Source organism: Rhinoderma darwinii, chromosome 3 (genome assembly GCF_050947455.1).
Source record: "Rhinoderma darwinii isolate aRhiDar2 chromosome 3, aRhiDar2.hap1, whole genome shotgun sequence".
Classification (NCBI taxonomy): Eukaryota; Metazoa; Chordata; class Amphibia; order Anura; family Rhinodermatidae; genus Rhinoderma; species Rhinoderma darwinii.
This window is the reverse complement of record NC_134689.1, coordinates 335243102-335269334: the sequence shown is the minus strand read 5'-3', so window position 1 is coordinate 335269334 and position 26233 is coordinate 335243102. Positions and strand designations below refer to the sequence as shown.

At 44.0% G+C, this 26233-nt stretch overlaps 2 protein-coding genes across 3 annotated transcripts in view; one reads left to right on the top strand and one right to left on the bottom strand.

The window, feature by feature from the left end:
* The window catches only part of SPG11 (SPG11 vesicle trafficking associated, spatacsin), a 70693-nt gene extending 60141 nt beyond the window's left edge, over window positions 1–10552 (bottom strand). The window contains exons 1-6 of the mRNA XM_075858375.1: window positions 10431–10552; window positions 6731–6953; window positions 4052–4239; window positions 3336–3563; window positions 3054–3228; window positions 2884–2979 (exon numbers count right to left, since the gene is read on the bottom strand). Of these exons, the coding sequence (XP_075714490.1) occupies window positions 2884–2979; window positions 3054–3228; window positions 3336–3563; window positions 4052–4239; window positions 6731–6924 (881 nt within the window). The 5' untranslated portion in view covers window positions 6925–6953; window positions 10431–10552. The remainder of the gene's footprint in view (window positions 1–2883; window positions 2980–3053; window positions 3229–3335; window positions 3564–4051; window positions 4240–6730; window positions 6954–10430) is intronic.
* A 14-nt stretch (window positions 10553–10566) lies between these two features.
* Window positions 10567–26005, top strand: CIAO2A (cytosolic iron-sulfur assembly component 2A). Of its 2 annotated transcripts, none has more exons than XM_075858376.1 (5): window positions 10567–10745; window positions 11601–11765; window positions 20189–20238; window positions 23441–23486; window positions 25589–26005. In XM_075858376.1, the coding sequence occupies exons 1-5, from the start codon at window positions 10619–10621 to the stop codon at window positions 25684–25686; spliced, it is 486 nt and encodes a 161-aa protein (XP_075714491.1). In that variant the 5' UTR covers window positions 10567–10618; the 3' UTR covers window positions 25687–26005. The 2 variants fall into 2 exon arrangements, with proteins under 2 accessions (XP_075714491.1, XP_075714492.1); XM_075858377.1 differs by having other exon boundaries at window positions 10572–10709.
* Window positions 26006–26233: the final 228 nt, after the last annotated feature.

Genomic DNA, 26233 nt, shown 5'->3' with positions numbered 1-26233 from the left:
ATAGCAGACTTTGCACCTCTTTTGACTTTTTCCCTTCTTGCCAGTTTGGGGAACTTCTCCTGGAAAGTGTTGCCGCCCTGGTACGATGCGTGTGGCCCCGCTTCCAGAAGTACTGGGTGCCCCCCCTTCTTGGTCCCTAAAGATTAGGTTCTTGATAATCACCTCTTGAAATTCCAGGAAAGTTCCCCTCTGGCCTGCACATCGGCGTAGCACGTACACATTGTACAATGCCATCTGTATGATGTGCCCGGCCAGCTTCTTATACCACACAGCATGGCGCTGTATTGCTTCAGGATTTGATCTGACAAGGCCACCTCTCCCATGTACCTATTGTAGTCCAGGATGCAGTCTGGTTTGGGGGTGGCCTTTCCTTCATATATCCTAAATTTGTAGGTATACCCTGATGCACTCTCGCAGCTTATAGATCTTCACGCCATACCTTGCCCTCTTACCCGGCAGGTACTCGCGGAATTGAACCCTCCCTTTAAAATGTACCAGGGACTCATCAATAGAAATACACTTCTCGGGGCTGTATGCTTGGGAAAACCGGGCACTGAAACGGTCTAATAGGGGTCTCCGTTTATACAAACGGTCAAAACAGGGGTCATCTCGGGGTGGGCACGGCTCATTATCAGTATAATGTAAGAAGCGAAGTATTGCCTCATTTATTTATTTTTAGGTTTCAGTTCAGTTCTGAAGTTGCTTTGAGGGGCCCATATATTAGAAACCCCTATCAAATACCTCATTTTAGAAACTAGACCCCTCAAAGTATTCACAACAGCATTTAGAAAGTTTATGAACCCTTTAGGTGTTTCACAGAAATTTAGAGCAAAGTAGAGGTGAAATTTTTTTGTCAGAAAATCCTTTTTATACCATTTTTTTTACAACACAAAAGGATTTATCAGAGAAACGCAACTCAATACGTATTGCCCAGATTCTGCAGTTTTGAGAAATATCCCACATGTGGCCCTAGTGCGGTAATGGACTGAAGCACCGGCCTCCGAAGCAAAGGAGCACCTAGTGGATTTTGAGGCCTCCTTTTTATTAGGCACCATGTCCGGTTTGAAGAGGTCTTGTGGTGCCAAAACATTGGAAACCCCCCAAAAGTGACCCCATTTTGGACACTAAACCCCTTGAGGAATCCATTGTAGTTTTCATGGGGTGCATGCGGCTTTTTGATCAGTTTTTATTCTATTTTTAGGTGGCGTGGTGACTAAAAAACAGCAATTCTACTATTGTTTTTTTATTCTATTTTTTTTACAGCGTTCACCGTCCGCTATAAATGACCTATTCACTTTATTCTGCGCGGCGATACGATTACGGCGATACCAGATGTTTATAGTTTTTTTATGTCTTATGGCGTTTGCACAATAAAATACGTTTTGTAAACAATAATTCACTTTTTGTGTTACCTTATTCTAAGAGCCAGAACGTTTTTATTTTTCAATCAAAGCCGTGCGAGGACTTATTTTTTGCGTAACGAACTGTAGTTTCGATCAGGACCATTTTTAGGTACATGCGACTTTTTGATCTCTTTTTATTCCATTTTTTGGGAGGTGAAGTGACCAAACAATTGTGATTGTGGTACGGTTTATTATTATTTTCTTTTACGGCGTTCACCGTGCGGGATAAATAACAAAATAATTTTGTAGTTCAGACCGTTACGGACGCGGCGATACCAATTATGTATAGTTTATTTGTTTGTTTAAATATTTTTATTAATAATAAAGGACTGATAAGGGAAAAGGGGGATTTTTACTTTTATTACTTTTAAATCCTTTATTTTCTTATTTTTACACATCTTTTTTTAACTTTTTTACTTTGTCCCACTAGGGAACTTGAGGACAGGAGGCCCTGATCGCTATTCTAATACACTGCACTACATGCGTAGTGCAGTGTATTAGAACTGTCAGCTACTCACTGACAGCAAGCATAGTGGGTCCTGACGTTGTCAGGACCCACTAGGCTTCCGTCTATGGCATAGCCGGACGCCATTGTTTGGTGTCCGGTTGCCATAGTCACCATAAACCGGCCGCTATCGTGTAGCAGGCCGGCGATGGCAGCTTAACCCCTAAAAAGCCGCGATCTCTATAGAACGCGGCTTTTAAGGGGTTAATCAGCGGGGACACAGCGATCGGTCCCCGCTGTAGGAGCTGTGACAGCTGCTGTATGAGACAGCATCTGTCACAGCTCCTGTATGTGTCGGGAGGACGGCCGAAATGGCCGTTACTCCCGAGACGTACTATTCCGTCATGGAGCGCGAACAGGGCGCTTTCCATGACGTAATAGTACGTCACTGAGCGTTAAGGGGTTAATCTAAGGATTATTTGTTGAACTCCTAGCTGGGTTCCTGCATCTTATGATATCACAATGGTTGTTCTTCAAATACATTAAAATAGAAAAAAAAATAGAGAAACATATCTATGAACCTCTCGAAATTGTACGAAATCTGGAGAAAATGATTAGACTGGAGTACCCGATAATGAAGGGTTACTACTTGTAATTTTATTTATATGTCTACTATTCTTACTTTTTAAAATTGCTAACAAAATATGGAAAGTAATACAGAAAAGACTGGCTTCAGTGGTTAGCATTGCTGCATTGCACTGCTGGGGACCTGGTCTCAAATCCAACAACTGCACAGGGTTTGTATGTCCTCCTGTGTATATTTTGGATTCCACTGGATACACCATTTTCCTACCACAGTACAAAAACATGGTGATAGGTTTATTGGCCCCAGTGTGTGTGTGTCTAAGATAGGCAAATTAGATTGTGAGCTCCATTGGGGACAGAGACTGACAATTTGTGATGACAATCTCTGCACAGCACTGCCGGATATGTTGCCGTTATATAAGAAACAGAAAATAAATACAATTTAGTTACCTGTCTTTTTGAAAAGCATATCCTTGAGTTTCATTCAACGACATCCTGGAGTGCCGCTCATTACGCCATGTCTGTAGTAAAAGTATCACATTCTCCCTGCACAAGATAAACAGTCAAGTAAATATTATATCAAATACTTTGTTTTAATGTATTTTACAGAACAGATTTACCTGAGATTTTCATTTATCCTCAATGGGAGAAAGCAAGAACTGCTGGAGGACACAACAATTAGATCTAGATTTGGAGACACACAAATACTTTTTGGTGGTTCCGCTTCATCGGTGTCAGTCCTTATGGGAAGTTCCATTTCGGCCACTAGTGACCCATCTAGGGTGTCAAAAACATCTGAAGGAATTTGTCAAGGGATCACAAAAACACTAATCGTATTTCTAATCTATTATGAAACCGATTCGACGGCACACAAGAGAGCAACAGCTTTACAAGAAGGATACAAATAAACCCCGAGCTGTCCAGAAGAAAGAGGATTTCATTTCTGAAACACGCATCTGAGATTTGCTCAGTAGTCTCTGGGTCCAGGTCCAGGCAAAAACAAGAGACAAGGTTTGGCTTTTGGTCCTTGCAAGAGTAGCAAAGATGCACAAAGACACTGCTGCTGAGCAAAATGAAGACGTCATCACCATAAAGAGACAGGAGACGAACGGAGGGTAAGGAAGGAACACCTGGGAACAAGCAACATTATAGAAGTTAATGACTAAAAAGAGCTCGGGTAGAATTACAAGCAAAACATTGAAGTTCTATTACATTTGCTTTTTTTTTTTCAGAAACAGCGCCATTCTTTTCCAGTGGCTGTGTCTGGTATTGCAGTTAAGCCCCATGCAAGTGAAAGGGTCTGAGCTGAAATGCCAGACAAAGACCATTGACAAAAGTGGCGCGGTTTGTGTGGGGGGGGAAAAAAAACAGAACCATTTTTTGCAAACGCATACAACCTCTTTATAGGGGTTTCCGGCGCTTACATATCGATGGTCTATTTGCCAGTGAGCAGTGGGGGGCTGAATTGAAGTACCAGTCTATTTCTGGATGCCCGTGCTGTTTTAACAGGGTATATATGCTATAGTGTGAGCACTCAATGTTCTCACTATATAATCCTATTCAAGATTATTATAGAACTCCCTTAAAACTAGAAGTTCTGGAGAAGACCCATACTCACAAACATGATTGTCTGCACAAAGTTGTCTCAATGTGTCTTCATCACACAGACAGGGAGTAGTTACCGTCACCTGCCCACCCTCCGTACGCACTTCACGGACACATATATCATTGTTCTGACCAAGAGTCAGGAGACGTGGGTTCCGGTCCAGCACGGTCTCATTCGAGTTTTCATCTTCCCACAGAAATCTGAGACAAAATCATGACAGGTTATAACAGAGCAGTTCAGGTCCAATGATACTACCATACCAACGTGATGTATGCTGGGGCTAATATTATAGTAAAGAACAGTGATGTACGCAGCTGCTATGTGCGGTGTCACGTGCCGTACACGGAAACCAAACGCAACAGATACAAAGCATAAGGACTGTAATGTGTCTTCTATGTACAACACACAACGTTCAACTATCCCATTGTTAGTTTATCCATGGCTTACGCTAGAGTTACACTTGGTCAATATTTAACCCTTTTTACCAGCCTATTTTGGTCTTAAAGGGGTTTTCCATGATCGGACAACGGATGACGAATCCACCGGATAGGTCATCCGTATATGATCGGTGCAGGTCAGACACTGCATGAGCAGTACTGCACCTCTGCCGATCCAAGGGAATAGATGCAGAGCTGCAGTTCTGGCGAACGGCCGCTGTGCAGTGGTCAGAGCCATCTGCTTCCGGCTCCAACTACTACATACCGTTCAAAACATCCAGCGCCCACAACAGCTGATCGGTGCGGGGTCTGGGTGTCGGACCCCCACCGATCATATACTGATAACCTATCCGATGGATAGGTCATCAGCTGTCCGATCATGGAAAACCCATTTAATGACGGAGCGACTTTTCATTTTTTAATTGCCGCATTTCAAAAGCCATAACTTTTTTCTTTTTCTGTAGACATACTGTAGCTGTGCGACGGCTTGTTTTTTGCGGGATGAGTTGTATATTTTAATGGCACCATTTTAGGGTACATATAATTGATTGATTAACTTTAACAACTTTTTTGGGGGAGGTAATAAATAAAACAGAAATTTTGCCATTCTTTTTGCCTTAAATCTACGCCATTTCCATGTGGTATAAGTAACCTGATAACTTTATTCTGCGGGTCGTCACAATTACGTAATTTTTTATTGGTACCACGTTGGGTTACATATGACCAGATGATCACTTTTTGGACAGCAGGATGAACACAAAACAGCAATTCTGGTATTGTTTTTTTTTATTGACCCGTGTGGGTCAAATAGTTTTATAGTTTGCCTCATTGTGGACGTGGCAATACCACTTATGTGTAGCTTATATATATATATATATATATATATATATATATATATATATATATATATAAAAATAAGCAGTTTGTTAGGGAAAAAAGTGGGTTTTTGTCTTTCTTTTTATTCTTGATTTTTCATTTATGTATTAAAGGGGTTTTCCAAGATCGACTTTTCTGCTGGCAGTGAGCTTAGCATGGACGCAAGAAAATGTCCCAGTTACCAGGTGCGGCCGCACGTCACGTGACCTGTGACGTAATCTTTAGGTCCTGCTCTAGTGACGTCCTATGGGGAAGGAGCCGCTAGTCACTCACCAGTATACAAGACGTCACAGTTTAACAGCAGGGAGCACGCATGCGCATCATAACGGAGATTTCTGTATCTGCTTTTATACAAGTGCCTCATGAATATTAGACAAGTCATTTCTCTGAACCCAATACTACATGTCCGCTGTTGCATAGTCCCTTGAATTAGATTTTTAGCCTGATGTGCTGTATTTGGAACGCTTATTTATTCTATTATCGATGAGATATAGCACTTGGCTACATGTTACTCATGTTTACAAGACCAGGATCACGCACAGAGTTTTGATGAAGTATTTGACTTTTAAGCCAAAGCCAGAAATGGAACCAAATTAAAGGAAAAGTGTAAAGATAAGACTGACGCATCTCCTTTCTTTCGTGTCAACTCCTGCGTTTGCCTCACAAAACTGCATCAAAACTCTGTGTGTGTTCCAGGCCTAACACTTCATTTATTATGTCATGCCAATCGTTTTATTTTCATATAATGTCTATATATTATGCAGATGGTCTGATGACCAAAAACGTTTACCCTGTATGACTGGATTGTCCAATACACTCTAATAAAAGAAATTGTATAGAATTGTGGAATTTTCATAAATCAGGGTTAGGTCACTGACTCCAGCACCCCGAACATACAAACAGCGGCGTGATTTATTTCTCATTATACACTGACTATAAGGGTATGTGCGCACACACTAATTACGTCCGTAATTGACGGACGTATTTCGGCCGCAAGTACCGGACCGAACTCAGTGCAGGGAGCCGGGCTCCTAGCATCATACTTATGTACGATGCTAGGAGTCCCTGCCTCGCTGCAGGACAACTGTCACGTACTGAAAACATGATTACAGTACGGGACAGTTGTCCTGCAGCGAGGCAGGCACTCCTAGCATCGTACATAAGTATGATGCTAGGAGCCCGGCTCCCTGCACTGTGTTCGGTCCGGGACTTGCGGCCGAAATACGTCCGTCAATTACGGACGTAATTAGTGTGTGTGCACATACCCTAACACTGACTATTCATGTAATAAAATCCAAGGACAACATTTAGTGTTTTCCTGCATGCAAACACATTTTCTTCACATGAATAAATCGCTGTTCACATTTAGAAGTCTTACTGAGTGAACGGTCCATCCAGCTGTGTACGAGCGCCATGTGTTGTTCCGGGGGGGAAGACGGTGAGGCAGAGTCTTCCTTCCGGCAGAAGGCTACATAAGTTGAGGTTTTTGAGCCTGGTAAAAGACACCTGTAGTGGAAGCTCAGTCCAGTCTTGTAAAGTTATACCAGGATCCAGAAGGACACTTAATTCCATTTTGCAGCAGAAACGTCAATCTCTTCACTCTATGTGTGTAAAATCCAATAAAAAAAATGATTTAAATACCCATATATCTTATACCATCAGCTAAAAATGGGTGTAGGGACTAAACAAATAGCACCTGACAGTAAGGGTCTGTTCAAATCTGCATTGGAGGCTCCGTTAGGGGGCTCCGTCACAGATCTGGTTGAAAATACCGGAAACAGTAGCGCAGCATGCTGAGATATTGTATCTAGTAAAACCACGGACACCCGGATGGAACCCACTAAAGTCAATGGATTTCATCGGGAACTGGTGGTGCAACGGAATCGGAGTTTCCGGTTATTCCCTCGTTCTGCTCCCCTGACTTGAATGGTGAGCGCGGATGTGGACCGGCCCCATGCTTCTAGGGAAAAATACCTCTCTAATATGACGCCCAATTGAGCATGACAGATCTTTTTCCTGCTGGTTTCATAAGGAATCAGAGTCCTATAGAGATGCAGCAAGCTTCATAGACTTCTACAGTAATATAATAGTGGGGAATGAGCCCTGGGGATAGGAAAGGTCACACGACTGAGGTCTATAGGAATGCATTGAGAGGTGATACAAGCGACACAAGAATTTATTTTTTTATGGAGATAGGAAGGATTGTTCTGAGAATAGAAAAAGTTAGACATGACCCCCTTAAAGCACAAGGGAGGGATAAGGCAGAAGCCTGAGGCATTGATGAGGCAGGGGATGCATTTTAGACTACCTCAGACTTCCTATACAGCTTAGTTTCAGTTTCTAATAATATGTATACAGGGCGGCTGTCAGTTACGAGTAAGGGAGCGAATACTTAGAATAGGAGTCCGCTATGTTTCTTATTAGGAGCTATTAACCAACAGGACAATATTTGTTAGTACAGCGAAAATGCCCCTATAATATGCCACCCTCAAATAGGACACCCTGTTATGGTGACAGATCTGCTTTAAATGTAAAAAAAAAAATTAGACCTTAACGCCGAAGGACGGATATATCCGTCCTCAGCAGCTGCTAGTTCGCGCAGGAGGACGGATATATCCGTCCTGTGATGGCGCGGGTACTGCCAGTGTACCCACGCGATCAGCAGCAGGAGCATGGCTGTTATACTCAGCCTGGCTCCTGCTGCAACTGCCGGAATCGAAGCGCGCTTCGATTCCGGCAGTTTAACCCATTAAATACCGCTGTCAATAGTGACAGCGGCATCTAATGTGTTTGACAGAGGGGGGGAGCTCCCTCTGTCACCCGATTGGCGCCCCCGCAAACAAATCGCGGGTCGCCGTCGGGTTTCCATGACAGCCGGGGGTCTAACAAAGACCCCCAGGTCTGTCTTCAGCATCTGCCTGTTAGGCGATGCCAGAGGCATGACCTAACAGGTTGCCTGTCAGTTTTACACTGACAGGCAATAATGCTTTGGTATACTAAGTATACGAAAGCATTATATATGCGATCGGCACATCGCATAGTGAAGTCCCCTGGTGGGACTTAAAAAAAAAAAATGTCAATCAGTTAAATAAAGTTTGTTGAAAAAAAAATAAATAATTACAGTCAAAATCAAATAAAACTACTTTCTTTGCCCAAAAAGTGGTTTTATTCAGTAAAAGTGGCAAAACAAATCACACATACACATATATGGTATCCCCGCGATCGTAACAACTTGACCAATAAAATGAACACATTAATTAAACCGCCGGATGAACGGCGTCCAAAAAAAACGCAAAAAACAACGGCAAAATTCTCTCTTTTCTCCCATTCCCCCCATAAAAAATAAAATAAAAGTTAATCTATAAGTCCTATGTACCCCAAAATAGTACTAATGAAAACTACACATTGGCCCGCAAAAATCAAGCCCGGATACGGCCACATCGACGGAAAAATAAAAAAATAACGGCTCTTGGAACGCGGCGATGCAAAAACAAGTAATTTTTTTCTAAAAGGGTTTTTATTGTGCAAACATAGGAAAACATATAAAACCTTTACATATTTGGTATCCCCGTAATCGTGCCGACCAATAGAATAAAGTGAACATGTTATTTACGCTGCATAGTAAACGGCGTAAATTTATAACGTGAAAATTAATGCTGGAATAGCTGCTTATTTTCAATTCTCTCCTAAAATAAAGTTAATCAATATATTATAAGCATCTAAAAATGGTACAATTACAAAATACAACTCGTCCCGCAAAAAACAAGCCCTTACACGGCTATGTCGACGGAATAAAAAAAGAGTTACGACTCTTGGAATGCGACCGTGAAAAAACAAAAAATAATCCTTGGTCATTAACGTGCAAAATGGCCCGGTCATTAAGGGGTTAACTGAAATTCCTCTTTAACTTTTACCGATCCATATTAAGCCATTTTGAAAAACATGAGAAATTGATGCCCAAAGTAATTTGCATAACATTTCAATTTAAAATGACTAAGCGGTCTTTTCTCAAACTGAAATGTCCCTTAAAGGAGTATTACCGTCTCGGATATTTATGGCATATCCACAAGATCCCACCTCTGGGACCCCCCCTATCTCCAGAATGTGGCCTCCTGACCCCGCCCTACCTTCTGCTGCTGGGCTCCTTACTTAGGCCCCAAGAACACGACCATAGATTTAGTAAGTAATTACGGACCCCTTCATATCTATGGCTGACAGACATCTTCCTGTATATTTACGAGAAGGTGTCTGTGCCGTAGAAACCATCCGTAAAAAATAGGACATAACATTTTTATTTTACGGACCGTGCTCCCATACTTTAGAACGGGAGCACAGTCCACAAATGCGGATGACTCTCCGCAGCCGTCCACGCCTGAAATAATGGACCGTGATTATGGGTACGGTAGTTATGAAAACAGCGTAGTGTAGCGCCCAAGTTCTGAAACCACATAGCTCGCTAAGCTACGCTGGTTCCATAATTCCTATTTACCTCTATGGGAGATCTGGTAACATCATAGCAAAACACGCTCAGCTGTTACCGGAAAACTCGGCCACTTTGTAACTCAGTGACTGGAGCCCAACGCAGTAGGTAGGTAGGGGGGGGGGAGGTTAGGGGCCCAGATCTAGAGAGAGATGCAGATCCCAAAAGGTGGGACCCTCATCTATCTGACATTTATGGCATATTTTGTGGAGTACAAGTTCGTAAAAACCCTTTAAAGACTCTGTGGTTTCTGTTTATAACAAACTATGGCGCATAGTGGAATCTGTTAAAATCTGCTGGGACAACCGACAGAGGCTATAAATGGAGTCTCTGACGGAAGTGTAAAGCCTAAATCTTCGGTGTGAGTGGGCATATTAAGACTAATGAAACATGGTGGCACAGTTACCAATAGCAACCAACCAGATTGCTGCACTAATTTTCTAAAGTGAAATTGTTTTCCCTTGCACGAGTTTTGATTTTTCGTCTACGGATAGCAGGAGGGAACACTGCAGCTCCCCAGCTGTGCTGAACAGTATAACCTGCTATTCCTAGCTCAGACCATATCACTCCTCCGCTACGTGCCGCTCCGGTCAGTTACCTCCCGTTACTCATCTCCGCTTCCCACACGATATTCTGAAGCTTCTTCTCATTCACTCTAACTTGCCCCGAACACCGCCATCTTTCCTCAAGATCACATGATCTAACAAGTCAGGCGGCGCGGTGACGTCACCGCTAGCTAGTGGTTGGATATTGTAGGCGTGACGTCATTTGGTGGGCGGAGTTGGTATGGAGTTGCTGTCCGGACTCCTGTCAGCTCTCCGCGGGGGATCTAAGGGACGTACCCGGGTCATGGAGGAGCGCGCCCTGGAAGTGTATGGTAACCAGCCGCTGCCCCCCGTCCTGTCTGTGTGTGGTACGAGGGGGCGGTCCCGGGTCACCCTTCATAGTACAGTCATGTGATCTAATATTACTTGTCCCTCATGTGATATGTGTTATTTCTTCTGTATATGGATCTTATATAGGTGATTGTATATACGGATCTCAGCATTGTATAGTAACGTGATCCAGACTTGACCTCAGCCATGTTGTAATGTCACGTTCTCTTCCTGCTTTTCTCACTAGTCCCGCTCTCATATCGGGTCTCCTGCAACAAACAATAGTAAAGATGTGTTCCTACAGTCTGACACATTGATCTGCAACCTGTAGCTCCATAGCTGTTGTAAAACTACAACTCCCAGCGTATCTGACAGGGCATTCTGGGAGTTGTAGTTGCACTGCAGCTGGTTTCCTGCAGATTACAGACCACTAACTCCGTTTTTTTTCCCTACGTGTGTTGACAAGTGGAAAAATAAAACCCTGCCCTTTAAGAGACCAGCGCCACCTCCTCAGCGCTGGTTTATTGGAGGGTAGTGGAGAGGGGGCGTGACTCAGACTTCCTAAGTATGATCTGCATAGGGGCTTCTGATACTGTGGTGGCCATTTTGGAAAGATGATCACGGGGGACAGGAATGCTGGAACGGCGGCTGGATTGTTCAGGAGGAGGGCACCGGGTATTTTTGCTTTAGACTGGTGGGTTTCTTTGAGGGGTTAAAGGGGTTTAATACTTGACACAAGTAGGTCTCATACCAGAGTGCCATGAGTATGTAATGTACTCCTATTTAATCTCCGAGCATAGATGTCATAGACTTCGCTGCAGGTTGGGTTCTTATATGGCACACCTCTCATTATGGCGTCCGGTTATAAAGTGGTATTCTTCTCATTTCCCCAGATGTAATCCGGAGTATTCGGGATCCAGAGAAGCCGAACACATTAGAAGATCTTGAGGTTGTGTCGGAGAGTTGTGTGACGGTAGAGGAGCTGGATGATGAATCTTTCCTGGTGATCATCAAGTTCACACCCACGGTCCCCCACTGCTCCCTCGCCACGCTTATTGGTAAGAGAGCGCACGACTGTATGCTACCAAAGAGGAATATCTGATGTATACGCCAATGTGCTCATAGACTTCCATTATCCAAACGTGCCAAAAGAGTGTGTGCTTTAAAGAGAACCTTTCACCTGCCCATATATGTGCAGCATGTAATGGGGAGGGCTGCACAAACCCTGGGGCACTTTACATTATTTTTTTTAATCTCCTCTGTTATATAGATATCGGTGCCGTTATATTTGGCGCCCGATATGTAAATAACAACCAGAAATGGCAAAGGGGCGTGTAACATCGCTGTGACACTGTCCAATCCACTACGGGCAGTCTCACAGCGGCTTGTGCTGTGTGACCTCTCTCGCGAGATCGCAAAGTCTTTACTTCACTGTTTGACAAAATCTTGAGAGAAGAGAGCGCGCACGCATGCACGCACAGCTCCGTTGCCACGAAACAGAAGAGGATCAGGAGAATGGGAATTCTTCTGTTCCGTAGCGGCGGGAATGTCGTCGTCAGCAGCGTCGGAGCTGAGCGCTCTCACTCTTCACCTCTCAGCAGACGAGGACGACAAGACTGTGATCTCGCGAGAGAGATCACACTGCACAAGACGCTGTGACACTGTCCGTAGCTGATTGGACAGTGTCACAGCGATGTTACACGCCGCCTTGTCACTTACACGACCCATTGACAGTTCAGGGGGTTATTTACATATCGAGCGCCAAATATAACGACACCGATATCTAAATAACGGAGGAAAATATAATTTATTTTTAAAGTGCCCCAGGGTTTGTGCAGCCCTGCCCCTTACATGCTGCACATGTCTGGGCAGGTGAAAGGTTCTCTTTAAATATGTTTGGTTGACTTTTTGTTTTACGTATATACTGTTTTCAAAGCGTAGTCAACCATTTTATATAGTTGTATAGGGTAGATGTTTCCAACTAGTTTAACCTATTTTCCTGCAGTGTTGATCCAGAGGAAGACAAAACAATCCTGTGAAGTAGTAACCAGTTTCCTTAATTTAATACTAATCATCGCTTTCCCAGTCTCAGAATGTATCATCACTAAAGTATAATCCAGCTTTTCTAGTCTCCGTACGTATCATCACTAAGCTATAACCCAGCAGCAGTCTCATCTGCGCTGTAACCTGGGGCATAACTACAAAAGACTCGGCCCCATAGCAAACTTCTCTACCACAACCCCTGCCCTCCTGACAATTAACCCGTTAGTGACCGCCAATACACCCTTTCACGGCGGCCACTAACGGGCTTTATTCTGATGCAATAGCCTTTTCACGGCGCTGCATCAGAATAAATAAACAGAGCAGGGAGCTGTCAAATCTCCCTGCTCTCCGCTGCCAGAGGTAGCCGAGAGCTGGGGGCGTCCCTGCTCTAACTGGTGAGATCTATATTAGGATCGATCTCACCCGTTTAACCCCTCAGATGCGGCGCTCAATAGCGAGCACCGCATCTGAGTGGTTTTGAAGATCGGGAGGGACCTCCCTCTCATCCCACTGACACACAGCGACACACTGCCTGTTCATGACCTGCGAGGTCATCAACATGCAGTATTACACTGCAATACAAAAGTATTATAATAGCGATCGAACCATCGCATATTATAGTCCCCTAGTGGGACTAGTAAGAAAGTAAAAAAAAAGTTTAATAAAGTCAATAAAAAAAAATGTGGGAAAAAAAATGAAAAACCCACTTTTTCCCCTTGCAAAATGCTTTTACTATTAAAAAAACACAAAATAAAGTAAAAAAGTTACATGTATTTGGTATCGCCGCGTCCTTAACGACCCCGACTATAAAGTTATTACATAATTTAACCCGCACGGTGAATGTCGTAAAAATGAATATAAATAACACTGGAAAAAAAATAGCTGTTTTCTTTGAATCCTGCCTTAAAAAAAATGTGATAAAAAGTGATCGAAAAGTCGCATCTGCTCCAAAATTGGACCGATAAAAACTACAAGTCGTCCCGCAAAAAAAAACCCACTCATGCAACTGCCTCGGCGAAAAAATAAAAAAACTTACGGCTCTTCAAATATGGAGACACAAAAACAAATAATGAAAAAAAGAAAGCGTTTTTCCTGTGTAAAAGTAGTAAAACATACAAAAACTATACAAATTTGGTATCGTTGCAATCGTGACAACCCGCTGAATAAAGTTATCGTGTTATTTATGCCACACGGTAAACGCCGTAGATTTAGGATGCAAAAAAGTGTGGCGAAATTTCTGTTCTTTTTCTATCCCCCCCCCCCCCCCCAAAAAAGTTATTAAAGAGGCTCTGTCACCAGATTTTGCAACCCCTATCTGCTATTGCAGCAGATCGGCGCTGCAATGTAGATTACAGTAACGTTTTTATTTTTAAAAAACGAGCATTTTTGGCCAAGTTATGACCATTTTTGCATTTATGCAAATGAGGCTTGCAAAAGTCCAAGTGGGCGTGTTTAAAGTAAAAGTCCAAGTGGGCGTGTATTATGTGCGTACATCGGGGCGTTTTTACTACTTTTACTAGCTGGGCTTTCTGATGAGAAGTATCAGGCTGGTCATTAAGGGGTTAAGATTTATCAGTTCTGTGTGCAATGTAAAAATCCAGCTAGGCCGCCAAGTGTCCTCTTTTTAACCTTTTAGTTGCAGCGTTACGAAAATTGTTAATTAAAAAAACTGACCTGAAACTCAAAGCAGCGGGGCAGGAAGAACTTGTTTCCATCTGTTCTTTCTGACTTTTAAAGTGTAAAGGGGAGGGGTGAGTATAGACTATTTTCTTATGCTACAGCAATCCCTGCATGCACCCCCCCCACCCCTCTCCCTCCCTATTTTATGAGATCCTATTTATATACAGTATATGTATCTATGGTAGATCTCTATTAATGGGATCTCCTAAAATAGTGGGGGTCCAGGGGGGTAGATAATCTATTTTATGAGATCCCATTAATAATGATCCCACAGCCCCCTGTAGTTGGTGCCACACACTGCCCCCCCTTGTAGATGGTGCCACACACTGCCCCCCCTTGTAGATGGTGCCACACACTGCCCCCCCTTGTAGATGGTGCCACACACTGCCCCCCCCTTGTAGATGGTGCCACACGCTGCTCCCCCTTGTAGATGGTGCCACACGCTGCTCCCCCTTGTAGATGGTGCCACACGCTGCTCCCCCTTGTAGATGGTGCCACACGCTGCTCCCCCTTGTAGATGGTGCCACACGCTGCTCCCCCTTGTAGATGGTGCCACACGCTGCTCCCCCTTGTAGATGGTGCCACACGCTGCTCCCCCTTGTAGATGGTGCCACACGCTGCTCCCCCTTGTAGATGGTGCCACACGCTGCTCCCCCTTGTAGATGGTGCCACACGCAGCTCCCCCTTGTAGATGGTGCCACACGCAGCTCCCCCTTGTAGATGGTGCCACACGCTGCTCCCCCTTGTAGATGGTGCCACACGCTGCTCCCCCTTGTAGATGGTGCCACACGCTGCTCCCCCTTGTAGATGTGCCACACGCTGCTCCCCCTTGTAGATGGTGCCACACGCTGCTCCCCCTTGTAGATGGTGCCACACGCTGCTCCCCCTTATAGATGGTGCCACACGCTGCTCCCCCTTATAGATGGTGCCACACGCTGCTCCCCCTTATAGATGGTGCCACACGCTGCTCCCCCTTATAGATGGTGCCACACGCTGCTCCCCCTTGTAGATGGTGCCACACACTGCTCCCCCTTGTAGATGGTGCCACACGCTGCTCCCCCTTATAGATGGTGCCATATGCTGCTCCCAAACAAATAAGAAAAAAAACTTGTTCTCACCTAGCCTCGTTCCGATGACGAACAGAGTTGCTCTACAGCCTCCTCAGCCATGTTAGGCTTGCAGAATATGAGACGCCAAGACGGGAATGATCTAGGGAAATTATCACGCCGCCCTGCGCAGGGATCCTGTCCCAGTATCTTATAGGTTGCAGGCCTAACGTGGCCTGCAGCTTAGTGAATGGTGGAGCAGGGAGCCACTCCCTGCTCCACCATAGTATTCAATTGTATCTGCGTCCTGAGGACAAAGATACAATTGAATATGGCAGTCGCTAGCACCGGGAATCCAAGGTCCTCCAGATGCCCGCTGCTAGCGCCGCCGGGCACGAGTGGGGCCTGGACCGGCACATAAACGTCATATGCCGGGCAGCAAGGCCCCATCATACTGCGGGTCCCGTAGCAGCTGCTATAGTGGTAGTTCCGCCACTTGCTGTAACCCAGCTTTCCCAGTCTCAGAATGTATCATCACTTCGCTATAACCAAGCTTTCCCAGTCTCTGAACATATCATTACTGAGCTGTAACCAAGATTTCCCAGTCTCAGAACATACCTTCACTGAGCTATAACCCAGCTTTCCCAGTCTCAGCAGCAGTCTCAAAACGTATCATCACTGAGCTATAACCTAGCTTTCCCAGTCTCCGCAGCAGTCTCAGAACATTATTACTGAGCTGTAACCCAGCTTTCCCAGTCTCCTCAGCAGTCTCAGAACATTATTACTGAGCTGTAACCCAGCTTTCCCAGTCTCCGAACCTACAATCACGGAGCTATAACCCAGCTTTCCCTTTCTCAGAACCTACTATCACGGAGCTATAACCAGCTTTTCCAGTCTCCGCTGCAGTCTCCAAACGTACCATCACTGACATGTAACCCAGATTTCCCAGTCTCAGAACGTACCATCACTGAAATGTAACCCAGCTTTCCCAGTCTCAGAACGTACCATCACTGAAATGTAACCCAGCTTTCCCAGTGCTCAAGTCATTACAGTGACTGCACTGGTAAAGTTGGGTTACAGCTTAGTAGTATGGTTTGGACTGCCGTCATTGGAGCATCCAGCAAAGTTCTGCGAGTATGGCAGATTTGGGGCGCTGGGATGTGCTGGGCACGGTGCTTTCTCCAGAGCTTCCTTGCGGTGAAGAGGCCGTTGAAGGAGCTGGAGACCACTTACGAGTGACCGGGGCATGCATTCACTGCGGGTAGGTGCAGGGTGGGCCACACGCGATGTCCATTCACCGGACATGGCTATACACAGGTGTTTATCCGGCTCTTCTAGTGTCAGGAGCTCATGTGGCGCTGTGGTATTCCCCTGGGTGATGTTCAGGAGTGTCTCCTATGCTTTGTAATTAGGGCTTTTATATTATACTAATCTAATGCACTGCACCTCGGGAGGGGGGGGGGGTGTCTGTCATTTACAGGAGCCCCTCAAGGCTTCTTATATTATACTACAAGTTGGACAGCTCCTATAGGAGTAGTGGTGCTGTGATTGAGTCACCCCCACTAACACCTCCCTGATCAGACAGAGGGTGTAAAGTGATCCCTCCCTGCCGTGCTAACCGTTCAGTAAAGATAACAATTTATATCACAAAAACAAGCACATATAATAGTCACATATTGTGCGTTAATATGTGGGAGTTTTTTTTATGCTCGTGTCCCTTTGATACTAAATGAAATCCAACTCCAAATATAGCAATAAGAATAAATCCCTGAATCAATGACCCATCTCCAGAAAGATATCCAAACCCCTTTTAAATTTATTTCTTGAATCAGCCATCCCAACATCCTATGGCAGAAACTTTTATAGTCTCACTGCTCTTACAGAAAAAAAAAAAAACTGTCTATGATGAACAAGTGCCACTAGACCTCTTTAGATGATTTTTTTTTTTTTGCTTAGGCAGCAGCCGCCTGGCACTGATCGTTAAGGTCCCTTAGCCTTCCATTATTACCCCATATGTGTTAAGCTATGCAAGCAGTTATGTACCCCTTCAATTTCAGTTTGACAGTAAATCCATGACCAGAGCAGAAACAAAAAATCTGTGCACGGGGACACGTTTATGAAAGCTACTATAAAAGATCTCCGCTCTTATGAGGCAGCAAATCCGCTCACCGCTTTTATTTCTAACCTGAAGCACTGAACCTAGCGCTGACATGTGGACACTGCAGGCAATTACAGTATTACAATTTTTCTATGCACTTGTCTTATTGTAGGAGTTTTCTGGGGATAAAAAAAAAAAAAAGTATAAAACTGCCCAAAATGCTATAGAAGTAAACTTCTTAATATATTTTCCTCTGCAATTCCTCATCGTTTCCTCACTGACGTTGTTCACGTCCCCTGCCACATCCACCTTTACATGTCTGCATGATGAAATCTCCCATGATGGTTCTCACGCTGGAGCGTAAACCGATGCGGCAGGCAACCTGAACAGCGGCAGTGCTTTTTTCTTATGAACCCCATATTATATATATGATTCTTATGTTTACATCACTAGCGGGCTTTCTGTTCAATGTGGCAGCCATTAGTATGACAACTTTCTCTAGGTCCCACAAAACTACATTGAAAAAATACTACTTAAAGGGAAACTCCACCAAAATGTTGCCTATTATAAATATTTAGTAGAGCCCAAATTGCGACATGAAATGGTCATGTTTTATTACATATAGTGCCACAACATGGTTTTCCATATAAACCGTATCTTGCCCAACTCCCTTATCAACATGCATGTGTGGCTCGGCCAATTTTGCATACTTATTCTAATAGGGAAAGTAGAATAAGCCTCCGCCGACCTCCTGGCATACAAGTAAACTTTCCCCTCTAATCAATACTAGATTTACTAAAATGCAAATGCACTATATAACATGTGGTTTAAAATAATATAGAGTAGAAGTATACACGCCCTTGGTAACCACCATACAAAACATCCTTTATTAAATTATTTCTGTTGCCTATATAATGCCAACATATTCCACAGTCCTGTACAGAAGTTGTCATCACTCAATGTCCCCCAGCGGGACTCCCAATCTAAATTCCATATCTGCATGTTTTTGGAGTGTGAGAGGAAATCCAAGCTTGCATGGGGAAGACAGACAAACCCAGGCTGCAGCGCTGCAAGGCAATACTGCCAACCACTGAACCACCATGCATTTTTGGCTGCATTCAGTGAACTGGAAAATGTGGCTCATTATAGATTATTAAATTACTACTACGTTTTATTTCTAAATAAGAGAGGAAATGCGTGGTCTGCGTCAGAAAGTGGTGTGCGTCAGAAAGTGGTCTGCGTCAGAAAGTGGTCTGCGTCAGAAAGTGGTGTGCGGCAGAAAGTGGTGTGCGGCAGAAAGTGGTGTGCGGCAGAAAGTGGTGTGCGGCAGAAAGTGGTGTGCGGCAGAAGGTGGTGTGCGGCAGAAGGTGGTGTGCGTCAGAAAGTGGTGTGCGTCAGAAAGTGGTGTGCGTCAGAAAGTGGTGTGCGTCAGAAAGTGGTGTGCGTCAGAAAGTGGTGTGCGTCAGAAAGTGGTGTGCGTCAGAAAGTGGTGTGCGTCAGAAGGTGGTGTGGGTCAGAAAGTGGTGTGCGTCAGAAAGTGGTGTGCGTCAGAAGGTGGTGTGCGTCAGAAGGTGGTGTGCGTCAGAAGGTGGTGTGCGTCAGAAGGTGGTGTGCGTCAGAAAGTGGTGTGCGGCAGAAAGTGGTGTGCGGCAGAAAGTGGTGTGCGGCAGAAAGTGGTGTGCGAAACTCACAGCATATCCTATTCTGGTCCGTATTTGCAGACCGGACTCGCCCATTAAAGTACATTGGTGAGTGAAAAAAAAAAAAAAGAATACCACATGAATGACATCCGTGTGTTTTTTACTGATCAGTTTCTAAAGAAATCGAAAAAAAATAATAGTGAAACCAGGAAGTGCAGAGGAGAGAAACGGACAAGAAAAACGGATGACACACGGACACAACACGGATAATCATATGCATGAAAACGCTCGTGTGAATAAGGCCTTAAGCCGTGATGCAGAGTTGGTTGCAAATTTCACCTGTTGCAGTGAAATGAATAAAATCCGCTGCATAAATTCTCAACAAAAAAAGCATGTTGCTGATTGGGAAATCTGCCCGATCATTTTTACCCTGCATGTGCATAGGGTTTTCACAAACCTATACAAAACCTATGTGCCATGTGTGAACGGGACTTAAGGGTTGGATATTTCCTCCACATATTCAGTTTATGACATCCACACCTTTCTTTCATGATAAATTAAATATCAAGTCTTTGGCTATGTTCACACAATTCTGTCAGGATTTAGGCACAGATTCCAGTTCTTAATTCAGAAAGAATCCGCTATTATGCCACCAGCAATGCAAGGGAATGGGGTATTTTAGTCACCATTCACATGCTCCACAAAAAAACTGCCCAGAATAATGAACACGACACAGATTTCTGAAGCCGCTAGTGCAAATCCTGATTGTGTGAACATGCCCTTACTATGCCAGCACTCGACATTTCACACGACAGACGGATTCTATATGTATGTGGTTCAAGAACTTGCACCAGTTTTACATCCTTTTGTGCAGCAATTGTGATAAATGTTTTGATATGTCTTGTACGTAGTTTACAGATGGGTTTCCCATGAGGTCCTCACCTTTGATTTTATATGTATGTTCTGACATGCAGGTCTCTGCTTGAGAGTCAAGCTGCAGAGATGTTTATCATTCAAGCACAAGGTAAGGAATCATTCTCCTCATTCAATACTGGACACTTTGACGGATATTGGCTTAATAATGAAGGGCATTGGCACAAGGGTGCTGCTTTATTGACTCGTAAGGTCACTAGGGAGCTCCAGCTGCTGTCACCGATGTTGTATCTACCTGGAGAGTCAAATCTTTGTTGTACCCCTGTGGAAAATCCTCTTGGAATAATTTAGGATTTACTAGATAATAATATATAAAACTGTTTAGGCCTTAAAGGGGTATTCTTGTCCTGGTATATTGCTAGAGTATGCCATAATATTACGATCGGTGGGGGTCTGACCTCTGCGATTCCTGACAATTCCAAGAACAAGGTGGGGTCCCTTTAGCTTTTTAAGTAGTCATTCACATCCACCAACATTGCAGGGAACTGCCACACAGCCCCATTAAAAAAAATGTTTTAATTGTTTGAAAGATGTGGCAAATCTGGATTATATGATTTTTACAGGAAATTTCTCTTTATTCATGATCACGATTAAAAAGAGGATAAAGACTATGGGGAATTTATTAAGACTGGCGTGTCATACGCTAGTCTTAACTGGGTTATCTGTGGACCAAAAATTGCATTGCTATAATATATTTATCTGAAAAGAAGTAACTTACTAATCTACTTAATTTAAAATTCGGTACTAAATGGTGCGGTTCAAACCTCGTGAATTGTTCCCGAAGGTCCTGGACCTTTTCTAATAATGATGATGCGCCGACACGGCCCCACGTGACTGAGGGCCTGTGCTGTTCGTGTCGGCGTGGTATCAAGAACATGACCGTAAGGGGCTTTCACATTGCCTGTTGCTTGAGTCCCCGAGCAGAGCATAAGCTAGCGCTTTGTTCGCGACTCTAGCCCTGCTCCTGACGTCCATATTTGGTCAGTGAATTCAGTGGTTTCCTATCGCTGGAGTTTCTGAACAGAGCAACAGCTGATGCTCTGCTTGGAGACTCCAGCCCTTCTGCCAATGTCACTGTTACCGTCCATACATGGTCAGTGACATCGGCAGCAGTACTGGAGTCCCCGAGCAGAGCCTCAGCTGATTCTCTGCCCCGGGGACTCCAGCCCAGCTCCCAACAACACTGTCCATATGTGGTCAGTGACTTCAGGGGTTTGCTATCGCTGGAGTTCCCATACAGAGCATTAGCTGATGCTCTGCTCGGGAACTTGAGCGACAGGAAACCCCTGAAGTCACTGACCAAATATGGACGTCGGGAGCAGGGCTAGAGTCGCGAGCAAAGTGCTAGCTTATGCTCTGCTTGGGAACTCAAGCAATAGGCAATGTAACTGCCCCTTGTGGTCATGTTCTTGATAACACGCCGACACGAGCAGCACAGGAAGCAAGCCCTCCGTCACGTGGGGCCGTGTCGGCGCATCATCATTATTTGAAAAGCTCCAGGACTTCTGGGAACAATTCACAAGGTTAGAACTACACGATTTAGTACAGAATTTGAAATTAAAGTAAATTAGTAAGTTACTTAGTTTCACGTAAATATATTATTGCAATGCAATTTTTGGTCCCCGGATAACCCCTTTAATATGAAGAGCGCTAGAGTAAAATGCGTCTAATTTATTAAGACGCACATTTCTTTTAATAAATTAGACGCATCTCTTGCTATCTGTGCGACAAAGTGAAATCTGCTCCACCTAAGAGCTGGAGTGCGCTATAAATTATGCCAGGTTCTGGCGTAAATTATAGTGTTGCGGGGGGCCCGCCCCTTGGACTAATTTCCAGCCCCATTTTAAAGTTGCGGAGCCAGCGTAAAAATTAAAATGTTGCTACATTTTTGCGCAAAGTGTGACTTTTCTACCCCAGAAAACTGCACTAGAGTACTTTAAAGGGTTTGTCCGGGCATGGGGTGGTTTTTTCATATTGATGACCTATCCACAGGATAGGTCATCAATATATGATAGGTGGGGGTCCGACACCCGGACCCCACACCAATCAGCTGTTCCAGATGCCTCCGGGCACCGGATGTTATGCAGTGGCCGGTGTCGGGAAGCACAAGGCTCCGTACACTATATAGCGGCTGTGCTGGGTTACTGCAACTCTGCTCCTTTTCTGTGACCAGAGCCATCTACTTCCGGCACGGACGACCGGTGCCTAGAGGCAGCTGGAACAGCTGATCGGTGCAGGGTCCGGGTGTCAGACCCCCACTATCATATACTGATTACCTATCCTGGAGATAGGTCATCACATCAGTATGAAAAACCTCCCCGTGCCCGGACAAACTCTTGATATTTCTGATATTGGTAGAAAATGTGGTGAACAGATAATGTGATTAGTTCTACATGACTTATACTTTTATAATACACGTCAATGGGAAATTTATTGTCTAAAAATAATATTTTTATTAACATTACATGAGATCCTTTTAGGGAAAAGGTTCCAATGTATTCCCCATAATTGGAAACGCAGCAAGCTTTATCGTAAGCCGTATATTAATCGATTTCTCCTCTAGAATCCCTGATTTTAGTACTTGTAGAGGATAAATGGATCCGTGAAACGTGTTTAGAAGTAGGCAGCCGCAATACAGGGCAATGTGGTTCTGTTTTGTGCACCACATTATGATTCAAAATGCATGTGTATAAATGCACTCAGCCTGCGATCTGTTATACGGGCACAGAACTCCTTGGTGACTTCTAATATTATAATTCAATAAGTCAAAGAACTTTCTCCCATATATAATCTACATTTATGTGTTTATTATATGATCTGTCTGTATCCCAGAACCACTACACCCATGAAGAAATAACTACTGCAAAATGACTGCAATCGTACAAGCTGACCAGCAGGTGGCAGTGTATTCTCACATTTTAATGAAAATTCCAGTTGGCGTGACATGCCATCTCTGCACCAAGCACTTTTAACCTTTTAAATGCTGATGGATTAAGCACATTGCAAGACAGAGGAATAAATTACAAATCCTGGTTTCACACACCCACAGTCCTGGCATCGTAGTTTGGACCGCAGGGATGTCTGGCAAGTTGTCTGCATTCCTTACTCTTCCAGACATTCTGGTAAAGTCCTGACCTGCAGTTTTGCAGTGGTTTTGTGGGAAGCTAGTGTCACATAATCCATTTGCAAACAATGTAATACATTGTGCCAGACCTGTACCTGCCATTATGCTTTGCTTCTTTTATCCCTCACACTCCTGCAGTGGGTGAGTTCATGTCCTTCTTCTATTTCAGCTGGAGATCTATATTTCCGAAGGAACGCACTCAACGGAGGAGGATAGTAAGTTTCTGATTGTTTTGCCAATAAGACCTCTTGCTGAAGTTGAGATTTGGGCTTAGGTGAAGGGGGGCTTTATAAATAAGTCTTGCTCTTACTAGATCATATAACGTAGAGGCTATATCTTGATTCTAATTACATAAATGGACACTAACTTTTCAAACAATTGATACTAATCTCCTAGTACACCAGATATATATCAACCTTGTAATTTACTTACTGTTAAAATTCAGTTGTTTTATTCATGCAAATTCTTTGTAAAATTAATTACTGCCACTTGGCGTCTCCCTTCCTGTAATCTGCTGTCCACCTCCTGTTGTCAAGCAAAATTCATCCCTAGTTACAGAGCAGAATTGAAGGGCTGCAGAAGGTGGTGGTGTATCTCCGCACTGCCTGCCTATACAAGTCTATGGAGACTGGAGGAGGGCGCAGAGAGAGAGACACAGACATGCTGCCCATAGAAGTCTATGACAAGGGGAGGGGGATCAGGAAGAGGGAGCAGCAGCAGAAAGAGACCGGAACGCTGCCCTAGAAGTATATGGAGAGGAGTGGGAGGAGCGGGAGCACAGAGAGATACTGACGCTGCTGCCCTTAGAGATCTAAGGAGAGAGGAGCAGGAGGAGAGACAACAACACGCTGCCCATAGAAGTCTGTAGCGAGGGGAGGGGTAGCAGAGAGAGACACAGACACACTGCCCATAGAAGTCTATAGAGAGGGGAGGGAGCAGCAGGAGCACAGAGAGATACAGACGCTGCTGCCCTTAGAGGTCTAAAGAGAGGGAAGGAAGGAGCAGAGTGAACATGGGAGCAGGGAGAGAATGACACTGTGTGCTACAGAGAGACCAAGATGTTATCTTCCCTGTGTGCTGTGCATGGGAGAAATTGCAGCACTTAAAACAGCTCACTAGCTCAAAGAAAACTGAGAATTATAGATAAAGCCTTGGGAAAACTGCTAAAAAAAAAAGTCATATAATGTCCAGAAATAGTGTTATTCCTCATGTAGACACATATGACAGCTTATTCTGAAAAGTCACCTGAAAGGTTCGATACGCTTTAAAGTTTTGGTGCAAGTCTGCGTCTGTGCTGAACTCCAGTCCTCAGGAACCTTAGAAAGTCCAGTGAAATAAGAGTTGGCCTTCTGCTGATTTATTGATCTATTTGCTCTCGTACAGAGTTTAAGGTACACCATGTAGAGAGTTAGAACAAACAAGCCCCAATTCAGCAGAGCAGAAGGTACTACAGTAATACACCGAGAAGGATCAATGATTGAACATGTTTATAAGTGTAATCTGCTGCTTGACCAACGATTCTCCATCTGCACGTGTGATAGACGACCGCTCTGCAAAGTGCCCAATGCTTGTGGGAAACTGATCTGCAACACAACAGGCATGCTGGGGATCTCACAATCTTCACAATGCCTACAATCTGCTGCTGATTTTTTATTTTGTTTTGAGGGGGCGTTTCCTGAGTGAAGAGGCCGTAAAACAGATGGTAAAATGTAGTTGTGTTAGGGCGCCGTCACACTTGCGTATGAAAATACGGATCAAATGCAGATCATTTTTTTGTCTGTTTTTCATCCGTATTTGTTCCATTTTTTTGTTAAAGGACTTCTTTTTTCTGCTGTTTTTTTTAATGTTGCTGAAATACGGATGTAAAAAACAGAACAAATACGACCATGTGAACTATGCAAAAACATAACATGCGTTTTTAAAATCAACCCGTTGACTGCTATGGGCTAAACATGGTACCAATAAGGATCCGTTGGAACATGCTGCATATTATAATAACAGCATGCCCATAAAAATATGCACATAGAAAAAAACAGAAATGTGAATAAAACCAACTAAATGTATTGGCACTGTTTTTGCAATAAAATTTTTTTTTATTAATACGGATCCAATATACAGAAGTGTGAATAAGCCCTAACAGTTGTGTGAAACCAGCCTTCTAGAACCAATATTCCCGTTCCCACTGTGGGACCTGTGTTGGCTCGTGTTAACCGATACTTTAACTCATTCACATTTAACTTTTTATTTGCGGTTTTCCCTTTTTAGTGGCTGTTGCTTTTTCGTTACGATTTTTAACGACTTCTATTTTATCTACAAGTTAATAAACAGATAAACGATAAGGAACGAGTCTCTGCAGCCATGGAGAACCCAAATCTACGGGAGATCGTGGAGCAGTGTGTTACAGAACCAGATTAGTTAGAAGGGTCTACTTTGAAGGGTACTTGAAGATCTGGAACAGGGGACATGGACAATGCGATCCCTTCATAGAGGAGACCAGGCCACTGGACGTGCTATATCTGGGTTGTACGAATGTATTTGCTCCGCATGGACTGCTGCCCTTGCTGGTCTCTGGGATGTCATGTTCTCATAGGACCAGATGCCAGCGCACTTTTAGTATGCCGGAGCCTCCGTACATGGACTACTAAATGGTGGTGTTACAGAAGTAGTCAGGAGACGTTACTGTGTTATTGCGCTGTATGGACAGAAGTCATAAATAAATCTGGTTTACATTCTTGTTTCTTCTTGATGGACCTGTCATCGCACATATGAACATCTGCACTGACGGTGAGGGGCACATATCTCTCTTTTTCAGCATGGTCTTACAACTACCAGTTTGGGATTACTCACTCTTCTATAGAACAGGAGCCGTGTATTTAGCAAGTGACCTGTGTAATGACCCGTAGGGACACCTGACACTTGTCTATGAGGTTCTGACCTCGGGCTGCAGGGACACAATATTCAT